This window comes from Leishmania major, chromosome 20, assembly GCF_000002725.2.
Source record: "Leishmania major strain Friedlin complete genome, chromosome 20".
Lineage (NCBI taxonomy): Eukaryota > Euglenozoa > Kinetoplastea > Trypanosomatida > Trypanosomatidae > Leishmania > Leishmania major.
Window position 1 is genome coordinate 342,570 of NC_007261.2, and position 13,943 is coordinate 356,512.

The window sequence follows — 13,943 nt, forward strand, 5'->3', positions numbered from 1 at the left end:
CCTGCACCACCGCGCGGAGCTTGCGACGTGGCGCCTACGGTACGCCAGCTGAGGGCGCAGAACCGCACGCGGTCAAGACAGCGGGCATGCTGTCCGAAACCTCCTCCAAGATTCCCGCAATCCGATGCGACCGCAGAACATGTGGAAGGTACAGCGCACCCACTACCTGCTGGCTTGCTGGCGGAGAGCATGAGCCCCATCGCGCCGCCGAACATGGCAGTTCATCGCAGGGAAGCGTTGCATGGCGTGGGAAGTAGCGACGGCAGGGCGTGTCGCGCTCCTCACCGTAGGCCCTACCTGCATGTAGATCACCGCCCCCTCCCAGCTGCGGCGCGAGGAGTGCAGCATCTCCACCGGTAGAGCCGTACTCCGCTGGCGGTTCCGTACGCCCGCGCCTTGTCGGCGATGGCGCCGCCTCATGCAAATGCTCGTCGAGCAGGTCGCCTCCCCACGAGTCTTGGGGCGTGGCCCCGCCACCACCACCACGTTTTCAGGGTACGCCATTTCGAGGTTCTTCACCTCCCTCTTATTATGGGAATGGTTCTGTGGCGTTGCCTGCGCAAGAGAAGGGAAGATAGCAGACCAAAACACGAGGAGCGCACAAGACATCAGTACACGCCAAGACACCCCAGCAAGACTGCACAGAGAAGAGGAGATTGAGAAGGCTCTAGAGGGCAGTCACCAAGCAACTTTACCTCAGAGATCCGCTCATCCGCTGGAGTCTTCGTGGGTAACTCCGAAGAACAACAAGCCGCTGCTCCACCTCCTGGCCTACCCCAACTCACTTGACCTCGCGACTTCTTCGCTCAGTCAAGTACTCCGCCATGCCGCACGCGCACACAGCACCTTGCGCCTCACTGTTGTCATTCTATCGTTGCTGCTTCTTCCCTCTCCATCACCCAGAGTCACGCTCACAGGTTTTTTCGGGGGGCCTCCCTTACTTCCATATTGCCTTCTGTCGTTGTTGGAGCGCCACCTCCGTCTCTCTCTCTCTCCGTCTGGGTGCGTGTGTGTGCGGGCACGTGCACAAAGTCACATACGCAGTCCTTCGCCTTCTCGCCTGGTGAGTGCGCAGCCATGAGCCGCTATTATAGCGTGTGCTCCGTCCCAACAGACAATGACACGAAAACAAACTGCATCTTTCTGAGCACGGTGGACTTCGCCGAGGTGGCAGGCCCTCAGGCGGCCGCCACTGGAGACTCCTTCGTGGTGCTGGTGCAGGGCTTCCCATTCACGGTGTGCCGCAGCGATGTCGTGGAGCGTGGTGCAGTGGCGATGAACAGCATCCAGCGTCGCCTGCTTGGCTTGTCCACTGGCGCGCGCAGCACGGTGGTGCTGGAGCCGTTTCTGTCAAGGGTACCCAACATGCGCACCCTTCAGATCCAAGTGGAACCGATTTCGACGCGACAGGCGATTATGCTGGACTGCCAGGCCTGCATCGCCTACATGGAGAAAATGTACAGCGGGCAGTACTTTCGCGTCACACAGCAGCTGGCCGTTGTCATGGACACTGGCGAGCGCATGCGCGCCACTGTGATGACGACGGAGCTGGTGGAGTCGAAGGAGGTGTCGGCTGCAAGCTTGGACATTGGCCGCTTCTCCCGCGGTGTAACTCAGGTGATCATTACCGCCAGCGAGGCCAGCGGCATTACCCTCATGAACGTGTCGGAGGCACAAATGGATGCGCAGCAGCCACAGCTGGTGCGCAACTTCAACCTGGAGAACCTCGGCATTGGTGGCCTGCGGGCCGAGTTCGGCCAGGTCTTCCGTCGCGCATTCGCGAGTCGCATGTTGAAGCCATCCTTCATCAAAAAGCTTGCCCTGAAGCACGTCAAGGGTGTGCTGCTGTATGGCCCTCCTGGCACTGGTAAAACCCTCATCGCGCGTAAGATCGGGGAGATCCTGAACTGCCACGAGCCCAAGATCGTGAACGGTCCGGAGGTGTTCAACAAGTTCGTCGGCGGTACCGAGGAGAACATTCGCAAGCTCTTCGCAGACGCAGAAAAGGAGCAGGCTGAGAAGGGCGACCAATCGCGGCTGCACCTCATCATCTTTGACGAGTTCGACGCCATCTGCAAGCAGCGTGGCGCCGTACGAGACTCGACGGGCGTGAATGACAACGTCGTCAACCAGCTGCTGTCGAAGATCGACGGCGTGAACTCATTGAACAACGTGCTGCTGGTCGGCATGACGAACCGGCGGGACTTGATCGATGAGGCGATCTTGCGTCCGGGTCGCTTTGAGGTGCACGTCGAGATCGGCCTGCCGGATGAGCCGGGCCGCGTGGAGATCTTCCGAATCCACACACGCGGCATGCTGGAGAACAACATTATGTCCAGCGACGTCAGCCTGGAGGAGCTGGGGAAGATGACGAAGAACTACTCTGGCGCCGAGATTGAGGGCGTCGTGCGCGACGCTACGTCGAACGCGTTCAACCGTCACATTGACCTCGACCATCCTGACAGGATGGTCGATGACGCGAACGTGCATGTTACGCGCGAGGACTTCATGAAGGCGGTGGAGGAGGTGACCCCGGCGTTCGGCCAGGCCAAGGAAGAGTGCGCCAACCTGCGCCGTGGTGGCATCATAGACTACGGTGACTCGTGGGAAGTGGTCAAGTCGCGTTGCAGGCGCTACACCGATCAGCTCAACGCTGCTGGCAAGCGCATCGACTCCCTCGCCGTTCTTATCGACGGCGCCCCTGGCAGCGGCAAGTCTGCGGTCAGTGCGTACCTCGCGGAGATAGCTGACTTTCCCTACGTCAAGGTGGTGTCGGCCGAGGACATGGTCGGCTACGGCGAGATGCAGCGTGTGAACATCCTGCGGAAGGCCTTCGAGGACGCGTACAAGTCGCCGGCCAGCTGTATCATCCTTGACGACCTTGAGCGTCTCATCGACTTCTCGCAGCTTGGTGGACGCTACAGCAATACGCTTCTGCAGGCACTCCTCGTGCTCATCAAGCGCCCACCGCCGGAGGGGAAGAAACTCCTGGTGGTGGGTACCACGGCGCAATACGACATCATGGACAGCCTGGAGCTGGGGGCATGCTTCTCGGTGAAGCTGCACCTGCCTAGCGTTCCTGTGTCAGCGATTCCGAAGGTGTGCGAGGGGCTCGGCCTCGCCTTCGCTTCTCAACAGGACATGGACAGCTGCTTGAGCCTCATGTCGCACGACATTCCGATGAAGCAGCTGATGCTGTTGCTGGAGATGGCGTCGGAGCAGAAGGGCAGCGGGCGGCCACTCATCACGTACCAGTCCATGTCGCGGGCCAAGGAGTCTGTCGGTGGGTACTAGAAATGCAAACGAGCCCCCAGCGATTGTGGGTGTGTTGTCAAGGCGCACTTGCAGATCTCTCCCCTTCTCACACACCACTTTCTTTGGCTCTGTTCAGCCGCGTGTACCTGCCGCCTGCGCCGACTACCGAAACGAATCGACAACACTGTCGCGTCGTTGGGTTTCTTTGGTTTTCTCTCTCGCTCTTCCCTTCCCTTCCCTTCCCCCCCCCTCCCACACGGTCGTGGTGGCTCGCGCATTCCTTTATACGCCGCCCGCGCACGTGGGTGTAGGGCGGGAGGAGAGGGAGGGGGGGGGGGTCCATCAGCACGGTGACAAGTGCGAGGAGCCGGTAAGGAGAACGTGAGGCAGCGCAAGAGGTGTGTATCCCGCAGGTGCTTTTGTTTTGGTTTTGGTTTGGTATTTCGTCAGGCTTTTGTGCTTGCGGAGGGCTGCTCCACCCCCTCCCCCCCCCTGCACATCCGTACGGATGTGCTACGCAAAGATAAACGAAGGCTTCTTCCTCAAGCATCCTCATGTTCTTGCGTTGCTGGTGGAGGGGTACTGCGGAAGAGTCGAAGCGCTCCGAGTTTTTCGTTGCGGTCGCTGCATCTCTCCATGTCGAGGCCCTTGGTTGCTGTCAAGAAGTGTGCGTGCCATTCGAGGTCGCTGCGAACGTTGGTGCTGTCGATGTAGATGATCTACATGGCTCCTGTAAAGGAGAACAAGGGAAGAGAAGCCCCGCTACACATCTGGAGAAAGACGTCATGACAGCAGACGCCTCTCTGGTCGCGCCCTCCCCCCTTCTCCTCACTGGTGGCCTCCTCGTTGCGTGGGCACAGAAACGCAATGAGCACACGTGACTCAATAAGCAGGTGTCCGCTGCGCACGTCGCAGGGGGAGGAGGGAGGGGGGGGAGGGCCCGCCTGCTGCGTGGAAGAGGCGCTAGCATCGTAACGGGCCAGCCTCTCCCACAAACCCTCTTTTCTTTCCAGCACTCGCTACTTTTTCGCTCGTACTCCTGCTTTCAGGGCTGTCCCCCTTTCGGCTCTGCACTGGCGGCGCTGAAGGTGGTCGCCGTGTTTCGCCTCTCCGCTGCCTGCAGGCGTCCACCCGCTGATGCGGCAAAGTGTGAACGCATGACGTGTCATACATACATACATACATACATGTACTAAAGGAAGTGCTTTCCACGCCATGCCTCTCTTCTCAAGTGGAAACACGCCGGTGGTGCCACCTACACCAACGTCTTTGGCGGCAGCCAAGGATGCGCCGCAGGGCCCGCGTGACTTTAGCCGTGCCGCCGCACTGACGTACCGCACGGCGCCGCACCCGAGCGACTCGACCGACGGCGTCTTCGAGGCGCTACTCATGCTGGCAGCGGACCGGTTGGATCCCAATGGTGAAGCGATGAAAGAGAACAGCAGTAGCGGTGCGTCTCGCTCCAAGAAGGGCAGCTGGCTCGGGCGTGCGTGGAGACACATAATGGACTATGCCACCAACAACCTCCTGAAGATGCGCCAGGCCGACTTCCTCAACGCCTTCTCCCGCCAGCTTGAGGTGAACTCGGCGGAGGAGTCGAGCACCGTGATGGTAAGCTGTCAGTGCTTTATAGTTAGCGGCGGCAAGCTGCATTTCGGCTCCCTTTTTGCCACAAACTGCGGCTTGTATTTTTGCTCCTGCGCACCAGAGGCCGCGCCGGCGGCCGCCGCGGCTGCGGAATCGGATGCCGGCGCGACCAGCTCCGCAGATCATAGAGGTGCCGATGATGAGGTTGAGTACATAAAGGAGCGTATTCTCTTCACAGACGTGGCATCCCTTCTACCCTCCATCTTCCTGGAGCAGGATGGAACGGCCACACCCTTCATCCAGGGCATCCCAAACGGCGTTGTGGCCCCGACGGCCCTGCAGGTGTTCACGGTGCAGCTCAGCACGGTGTTGCAGTTCTTAAATCTTCACAACGTTGCCGTGAAGCGGCCAAAAAGGTCAGCCGCGGAGGCCGAGAAGAACGGCGCTGGCGCGGTGCAAGAAGCACCCTGCATTGACGTTGTGCAAAAGCACGAGTTCAATCTTGTCTGCGAGTTACCCCCCAGCCTCGACACGCTCAAGTTTTGTGCGCTGTTGTGGCGCCTGTGGGCTCAGCGCCTCCACGACCTTGGCCGCCCGCTCGAGCACCCCGCCGTCCACTACGCGGAGCCGCACTGAGAGCACCTCGGTGCCCTTGAGCGCTCGATGTCCACACGTTATTGTGTTGCTTTCGCGAATGCTTCCTTTCTGCTGTGTGTTTCTTTCGCATAGCCCAGCACGTTTCGGCCTAGCGAACTCGAAAGAAACTCGCTGCGTTCAACGTGACCTCGCAGCCCCCTACCCCTTTCTCGATGACAAGGGACAACTCAGAGCGCGGCATCGCAGGGTCAGGCACCCACGACATGGGGGGAAGTCAGAGCAATGTGTCGTCGCCGATGTCAGCGACCAGGTCTTGGACGGCGTCGCGTCGGTGCGAACAGCAACGGCGAACACGCTTTTACAGTTTATATCATGGGCGAAGCGCCAGCGTGGTCCAAACGAATCTAAGCCCCGGGCATCCATTTCTACCTTCGTGAAGCCCAAATGCCCTCCCAAAGGGGACGCGGCGGGCGACAGCCGGGTTCATAGAAGCGGCTGCGGGGCGGGTGCCGCGCCCTCGAACGACCGGGCCGCCGCGGCGGGGGCGCCCACGGCCGCCCCGCACCAGGCGGCCGGGCCCTCGGCCAGCCGAGCACAGCGAACCCCAACCCAAGCAGGGGAACGGGCACGCCAAAAACGAAAGCCGCCCGCCCCTATACCCCCCCACCCCCCTCCGCCCAGCCGGAAGGGGTGCCCGGGCCGCCCAGCCCCACAAAGGGGCGCGCTGGCGGACCCGAAAACCCCGCACCCCCCGGGCCAAACGACTGCACGCCCCACCAACCCCAATCACCACCTCGCCACCCACCCCACGCCCCCACCCCGCAAGAAAACATGACGAAACTCCTTGTCGCAAACGCCAGTGCCTGGCAACCATCACCGGAGCAATTCAACAGCGCCGCCGAGCAGCTCCACAGAGAAGATTCCGTTCGCCGCGCAATCGAGTCGGCGCGGGTTTCCGCAACGCGCCAAGGTTCAACGCATCCGAATCCAGAAAACAAAGCACGCCTCCTGGCCAGGCATCTCCTCCTGTGCGAGCTAACCGATTGTGGAAACGCGCAAGCTAAGCGTCGGTTTTGCAAGAGAGACGTACGTCTTCTCACCTCAGCATACGGAAAGCCACTCACGGCACCGTACCGAGATGGAAATTACAGTGTCACACACGTGGCCGAGTGGGTGTGCTGCGCTCACTCAATGGCCGCTCCTCTCGGAGTTGACGTGGCCGCTGTACATCCTCAAGGCAGCCCGCCATTTTCGCTATGCTTGTCAAAGCAAGAGCTTGCACAAGTAGAATTGGTACCGCACAAACAGCTGCCGTCTCTCTTTGCACTTTTCTGGACCTTAAAGGAAGCTGTGTTAAAGGCTCTGGGCTTGGGGCTCTCGACAAGACTGCAGATGTGCGACATCTGCCTTGACAGCGTCAAGCTAGAAAACCTATCGGTCTTGTCAAACGTGGAACCGGCGTCCATTTACACTGCACCAAAGCACCGTCTGATGGTCTCACTGCAGGGTAACACTAAGCAGCCGTGGGCTTGCTCGTGTTTCATGCTCCCTGGAGACCCTCCTCATATTTTGTCAGCAGCGCTCCGGGAAGAGGTGACGGAAGGTGCCATTGAGATAATGTTTGTGTCTCCTCAAACTGCGCTCCGGAATTAGATTGTCGAGGGGCCTATCCTAGTAGCGGCTGTTCTGTCTACAAGCAATTACAATACATATGCACTTTTGAAACTGTGAGCGGGAGCAGTCACTTACCGCTTTCCAAACGGCATTAACGTCCGAAACGCTCCTATGACGCTCATTCAGAAGCATTATCCGAAAGAGGGAATGTGCCGATGCAAACTCCTCCCTTCTCCATGGAGTGTGGCTCCTCTTTGTTGCTTGTGAAGGTCAGGCCTCCGGTGCTGATGATCGTCGTTCGTTCACTCTCCGCATATTGCTCAGCGTATCTCTTCATCCCCTCATTTCGCTTTGCCTTTTTTTTTCCACGCAAAGGCTCCCCCGTCCAGTTCGCTGGCGTTTTTACCAACACCAAGCGAGTAGACCACGTTTCGCTGCACTCAAAAAAAATGCGATCACTTGGAAAGGCCTCACACCGCTTGCTTCTGCGCTCAGTATTCACAGAAGGCCCGCCCTCCACGCAATGGAAGTATCAGCCACGATCCAAGGCAGAGTTTTGGGGGCTTGTACTCGGTGCCTCTGTCTTTCCGATTTCCGTCTGTGTCATGAACTGGTATGAAAACCGTAAACTGGAGAAACCAGAGCTCGCCCCGGACTTTCAGTCAATGCAGTCCGTATCCCTAAAGCCAAAAACACAGCTTGGTGGGCCATTTCGATTGCGGGAGAGCCGAACCGGGAAGTACATAACCAATGACGAACTCTTCCAGAACAAGTGGACACTGCTGTATTTTGGCTTTTCCAAGTGTTCTGAGATTTGCCCCAGCACGCTGAGGTTTATCTCCGAGGTGATGAAAGCCTGCGATGCGGAATACGGCTCCGACTCAAATCTGGCTGCAGAAGAAAAGAATCTCCAGGCCGTTTTCCTTAGTATTGATTTTATTCGTGACAAGCCGGATGTGGTCGAGCAGTTTGTGCGCAAATACGATCCGCGTGTTCGCGGACTTTGTGGGACACGGGAAGAGGTAGAGGCGGCTGCACGCGCTTGGAGGGTTTACTACTCGTCTGTGGATGAAACTGATGAGGAGCGCGACGCTCGCGAGGCGGCCGGTGTGGCAGCGCCACAGATTGACGACACCTATCAGTTCGATCATAGCAGCGCCATTTACCTGGTGGGGCCAGACGGCAAGATGAAGGACTTTTTCTTTAAGGAAATGGGGCTCAACGATACTGTAAGCCGAATCGGTATTCATTACAGTGACGTCTACGGCTTCAGTGATACTCGAACGGCCGCGAGGCCGTGATTCTGCCACACGAAAAAAAATGCAACATGCCCTTTGCCGTGCTCTCTAGCCCTTTACCATCATCCACATGTGTTGCTGTTCTTTCTTTTCGTTTGTTTATCTTGATCCTTAGGCATGGTTTACCGTGCTGTCACACTCAAAAGCGCCCATCTGTATGCGGCCCATCACTTGGAGCTACAGAACCGCCTGCATCACATGAAAATGTCACGAGACTTTCAAGAGAAAAGTTCTTTGGTGCTCCTTCCGCCTCTGAACAAGTTCAGTATGCGTCTCTGCTGCCTGATGGGTTGCTGTCATTCCATCTACATGACGCGAAGCCATGGAAATCTGTGCGACGGCTAATGGTGCTCCGGCGGAAACGAATCCAATATCTATTGATTTTCCTTCACTCTGACCTCACGCTCTTCCCTGCCTTTCTCTTGTCAACGCAGTGCTATTTTTTCCCCTCGGTTAACAGAGGAGGTGAGGTGTTCGGCGCGCCTCCCGCTGAGCCTGTCTCACATCTCCGTTTTTTTTTGTTGTTGTTGTTTTGTTTCTAATCTCAACAACGAAGGGCATCAGCAGTGCATTGTCTTTCTGAGCAGCCCCAGAAAGCTACGCGCAGCGCTTCTTGCATTTTCAGATAAGCTGGCGTATCCGCAGCATAGAACTGTAGCAGAATCAGCAACACCTCTGCTTGTCGTTTCCCACATACATGATAAGCACATATATAACATGAATCGCTCGAAATGGACATTGCGGCGTCTTATTCTGGGTCTCAGCGTTGAGGACGCGCAGAGCAAGTTCGACACGCCAGAGTCTCGTAGCATTCTGCGCGTAGCGCATGAGCGGTATAATCAAGGCATCTATCACGAGCTTCACATTGCACAGCGGCAGCGCAATGGGCTCGCCCCGGAGCGAAAATGTCACATCAGTCGCTTTACGAAACCAAGTGTGCCAGGCTTTCAAGCGTATCTGAAAGGCTCCCCAGATGACTATGTGATCCGTGAAGTTTGGGATGACGATGACAATGTCGGCCTTGAGGAAGGTAGTGCGGTGAGGGCGAAGGACGAAGTGGCTCTTAGTCACAGCAGCGCCATCAGCAGCGCACAAGCTGTGTCGCCAAAAATAGTGCAAGAGCAAGACGCCTTCAGGACGACAAAGGCGCTGATCCTGAGAACGCTGGCCTCGGCTCTGCAACTCATCATGGAGAGTGTGCTCTCGGAGCTCAAGGGCCGGCGTCAAAGTGGGGCACTATTGTCAAAGGAGCACCAGGGGTCAGTTGTGAATCGACTAATGAGCGAAGTGGCCGAGTCCAGCGCGCGGAGCTACAAGAGCCTGTCATCATCATCGCATCTGCTTGAGCCAGTTGAGATGGCGGTGACACTGTTTGGTCGCAGAGACACAGCCGAGGTTCAGGCATTCAATAGCGGCACCTTCACTGTCCCAGCGGCTGAAGGGGACATCTCCTACTCCTTATGGGTCGCCGGTGGGATTATCGCGAGCGAGGAGCTTATGGCGGATTTCCCGTTTCACCTCGCCAAGTTTGTGACCCCTTCTCAGGCGTCGTCGCCGTCGCATCGGCTGCCACATGTGGAGGTGGAAATCTACTTCTCCCCTGAGCTATTCCAGCTTGAGAAGACCATCGGGCCAAACGGCGTCCGTATGCTGCGCTCCTTTATCGGCAAGGCCATGATGAAGCAGCACGAGCCCACACCAACATCCACCACACTGCTTCTGGCCGCATCAGGAGAGAAGGAGCGCGATCTTTACAACATTTACGATGCAGCGCGCGATCACGGCGAAGTTCGAATTCCGTGGATTCGCAAAGTGGTGACCAAGGTATCCACGGTGACTGGCGTGGTGTTTAGCGCGGAGGACTCGGATGAGAATCCCTCTGTCGATCGCATGCGTGCCTCTGTAAGCTCCGTCTGGCGAGCGTGGGGCCATCTCGTCAAGGACCTGCACGTTCATGGTAACCTCGACTACCTCTATGTCTCCATCAGCCGTCAGCAGGAGTGGGAGAGCAACGAAGCGTACATCTCGGAGCTGAAGAAGCTGGAGGCTGCCAGGGACGCTGAGGAGTCTGCCGGACCCCTCGTAGAGACCGCGAACGTATCCCGTACTTTGAGTCTCGGCAATGCCGCAACTTTCGCGGCAGCGGATGTCGCAAGGAAAGCGCGCAAAGTGCACCTGCCTATCTCGGCCGATTTTGTGGTGGTAGAGTGCACGCTGGAGCGCAAAGGCCTGCCACACAACATGGTCGTCGAGGACATTGTCTCCACCTTGACGGAGATGCGGCAAGAGCAGATGGAGATGCAACGGCTGTGTGTTCTCGACGCCATAGCGATTCAGGTGGAGGAGAGCGAGACCAAGCCCAGCTCCAGCAGCTGTGCGGTGCAAACTCGAGATAAGATTGTTCCGGTGCTGTACGAGCCGAAAATCGTTGTCTCCCACGCGGGAACGCTGGAAAACGGTACACACTCGTTTCAGCGAGTTCGCATTCGCGGCAGCTGTCTCGCTCACGTTGAGGCACTGGCGGCGGCGCTGCAAGACGAGTCTGGGAGCTACTTAACCGACAGGTCGCTGCCCTGCTCCACGGCCTCTGCTACTCTTGCGGCAACAAGTAGCAGCGGGGACCAGAACAACCAGGTGGGAGGGACGTCGCTTCCAAAAAACTTGTCGTTTCGCGCTGTGCGTGCGCCAAGCTCTCAGCAGCGACTCACTGGCCACAGCGCCCCTTGCGCCTCTGCTGTAGGAGACAAGTTCGGCGATCCCACATCGCGCAGCCGTCATTCGCGCTCGCAGACGCTCACGTTAGCCGCCGACAGCTTCACGCTCGTCACAGACGATGAGCGCCAGTTTTGGAAAGAGAACTATTACCGGCTCTCTGAGATGAAGGTCATTTACCACGATCGCGTCGACGCGGCCGACGCACTCGGTCAGTCGTGGCAGTCTCTGCCTCCACGCGTCCATGCGCACCTCGCCTTACTGAACCGCCGCCTCGCCCCAGGCGCTTCCGCGGCTAACGAGGGCCATGCTGAAGAGGGCGGCACCACTGCGCCAGGAAAGCGGAAGCGGAAAAAGGGTGGCAGGAAGACGAAACGGACGACGGCCGAAAAGAAGGAGGCGGCGGCCACCACAGCACTAGGGCTGGCGCCGGAGAAGCTCTTCGAGTACCTCTGCACCGACATGGAGGCGGAGAGCGCGCGGCACGACCTGCGCGCTGGTGACTGCATGGGGTACGACTACCTTCTCAACCTGCGGCGCATTCCAGACAAACACCTTCCTCTGGTCGCCCCTGCCGTAGCGTCCGTCGTATCCAAAGGTTTCATCAACTACTACGGGCCACAGCGCTTCGCCACCTACACTCGCATGAACATGCACCCTGGGCTCCACTTGCTGAAGGGTGAGTACAAGGCGGCGGCACACATTCTGGTGCAGCAGTTCTACCTCGATGCCGCAATGGAAGCGGAGCGGCAGCACACTGGGCAGGCGTTCCCCCGCATGCAGGCCCTGCACGGATACGGTGGGTTTCGCCTGCCAGATTTCCTGCGTTCCGGTACGCGCCGCTCCGTCGCCGAAAACGGAACGCCCATGCAACGAGTGCTCTACAACGCGCTTCAGGCGTCCGCCTTGCTCGGGGGCGATGAAGGTCTCGACGGTGACGATGGCCTGTGTGGCCAGGGCCTCGGCAGCAGCAACCCTGGATGGGGCGCATTGGCAACAGCGTCGGGGCAACGCCGTGGACAAGGACAGCCACGCGCATCCGGCAGAGCGACCCGTCTGAATAGGGATGCCACTGCCGGTGCTGCTCGCGCTGGTGGTGATGATGATCCCTGTGCAGAGGCGTTTCTGCGCGTGGTTGGTCCGCGCGCGTGTGCGATGCTCATTCAAGAGTTTCTGAGCTTCGTGTGGAACGACATTGTCAACCAGAGGTTTCAACGCTACGGCACGTTCACGCTTCTTCCCGGCGACCTCGTGAGGGCCGGCGGGGTCACGGCCGCGGCCTTGCACGACAGTAGTGGAGGAGATGCAGCGATGACCTCGCCGTTGGTCCACGCCTCCCGCGGCGAGATCGAGCGCGGAGCGTTTTCGGTGTGGGACTTGGTTCTGCCGCTGCCCGGAGCCGACATCCACCTTCCACAGAACCACACGGAGGACTTGTATGTGGTGGCGTTGCAGCGATACGGGCTGCCGTTCGACCCCGAGTCGCGACAGTGGCGCTGCTTCAAGCCGTCACCGCTCGCGCGCCACGGAGAGGAGCCAGTGAGGGCCAGGCTGGCGGCGGAAGGCGGACCCCTCAGCGGCGCACCTCTTTCTCCGTACTACAATCTCACCTCCACCTTTGCGCTGATGGAGGAAGAGCTGGGCTCACGCACGCTGAGCACGGATGCGCTTCCGTTGTATGGGGAGGGTCAAGGGGACCGCTTTGGGGCCGGTGATGCCATCCTGCAGGCGGATGTCGGATTGGATGCAGTGAATCTGAGGCCCGACTTACGCGCTGGCGGCGGCAACCCGCTCGGCCTCACCATCAGCGCCTCGTATCGCCATGTGCTAGTGCGGCCAACCACCGACACGATGCAGTGGCGGCTCCTGAAGGGAGTGGTTGGTGACCCGTACCAGAGATGGGGAATGACTACCCAAGCTCAAGTTCGAGCACTCGATGCTGTGCAGCTGGCAAGCACAAGTTTCGCCGCGGATGCGGAACCGGCGTGGATGTTCCCGTCGCCTTCTGGCGCGCTCACCTCGGTGAACGGGCCTGGTGTGCCGCAGCTGTTAAATGTGGAGTCAGGTGTGTCTTCAGAGAAAGAGGAGGTGGAGGACGGATCCCACGGTGACGCGGCGACACAAACGAACGTGCCTCAAGCGGTGCCAGCCGGCATGGAGGCCTCGCAGAGAGGCAGCCGGATTAGAGATACCGGCCCTTTGATAACAGCAGCAGCCAGGACAGCCGCCGGGTACCGTCATCAGCGGCGCTGGACCGGCACCTCGCAGCTGCTGCGAGCGCCGTCGTCCGCCGGGAACTCGTTGGCGTCTAGGTCAGAGACGAAGCAGCAGCTGGCTCTCCGCCGTCGAGCGCCACCGGTGCCATCGTGGCTACCGCGGCACCACGGCAGCGTGCTGCAGCTACATCTGCGTCTCCCATGCGGCGTGTACCCGGGCATGCTTGTAAGAGAGCTCCTCAAGATGGACGTGAATACGCCGGATGTTGTTGACCTCGACAGAGCTGCGTCGTCGTCCTCGCGCACCGACCGCCGCGCACAGTCGTGGCAAGATCTTACCGCAGATCAGAGGGCCACCTATCAGAAGTGGATCGCGAAGCGTCGTCAGCAGCGCCGGTTCCTGCATCAGCCACGCGCGATCAGCCTCGCCTTGCTGCACCAGCAGATCTTCCGTAGCAGTGGTATCCGGCAGAGCTTGCTCCCAACGCTGCGCAGCTACGATAGCGTGTCAAAGTGATACACAACGAAGTAGACGCCGTTACTCTTGCTGTTCAGCAATATATTTCCACACAAACACACGCACAGAGCGAGAGAGAGAGAAAGAGAGAGCGAGACGCACCCGCCGGCCAATGACGGCGTCTCTATCTCTCTCCCTCCTCGCTCT

At 59.0% G+C, this 13,943-nt stretch overlaps 5 protein-coding genes across 5 annotated transcripts; all 5 read left to right on the forward strand.

Annotated features, from left to right (window-relative positions):
• Positions 1-1,077: 1,077 nt before the first annotated feature.
• LMJF_20_0810 (putative N-ethylmaleimide-sensitive factor) lies at positions 1,078-3,294 on the forward strand (the record flags this gene model as incomplete). Its single annotated transcript, XM_001682781.1, has 1 exon — positions 1,078-3,294. The coding sequence occupies one exon, from the start codon at positions 1,078-1,080 to the stop codon at positions 3,292-3,294; it is 2,217 nt and encodes a 738-aa protein (XP_001682833.1).
• A 1,176-nt stretch (positions 3,295-4,470) lies between these two features.
• Positions 4,471-5,478, forward strand: LMJF_20_0820 (conserved hypothetical protein; the record flags this gene model as incomplete). Its single annotated transcript, XM_001682782.1, has 1 exon — positions 4,471-5,478. The coding sequence occupies one exon, from the start codon at positions 4,471-4,473 to the stop codon at positions 5,476-5,478; it is 1,008 nt and encodes a 335-aa protein (XP_001682834.1).
• Positions 5,479-6,270: 792 nt separating this feature from the next.
• On the forward strand, positions 6,271-7,092 carry LMJF_20_0830 (phosphopantetheinyl transferase-like protein; the record flags this gene model as incomplete). Its single annotated transcript, XM_001682783.1, has 1 exon — positions 6,271-7,092. One exon carries the CDS (start codon positions 6,271-6,273, stop codon positions 7,090-7,092), a length of 822 nt encoding a protein of 273 aa, XP_001682835.1.
• A 566-nt stretch (positions 7,093-7,658) lies between these two features.
• Positions 7,659-8,354, forward strand: LMJF_20_0840 (cytochrome c oxidase assembly factor-like protein; the record flags this gene model as incomplete). Its single annotated transcript, XM_001682784.1, has 1 exon — positions 7,659-8,354. One exon carries the CDS (start codon positions 7,659-7,661, stop codon positions 8,352-8,354), a length of 696 nt encoding a protein of 231 aa, XP_001682836.1.
• Positions 8,355-9,068: 714 nt separating this feature from the next.
• LMJF_20_0850 (conserved hypothetical protein) lies at positions 9,069-13,796 on the forward strand (the record flags this gene model as incomplete). The annotated part of the gene is made up of 1 exon (XM_001682785.1): positions 9,069-13,796. The coding sequence occupies one exon, from the start codon at positions 9,069-9,071 to the stop codon at positions 13,794-13,796; it is 4,728 nt and encodes a 1,575-aa protein (XP_001682837.1).
• Between the last annotated feature and the right edge of the window lie 147 nt (positions 13,797-13,943).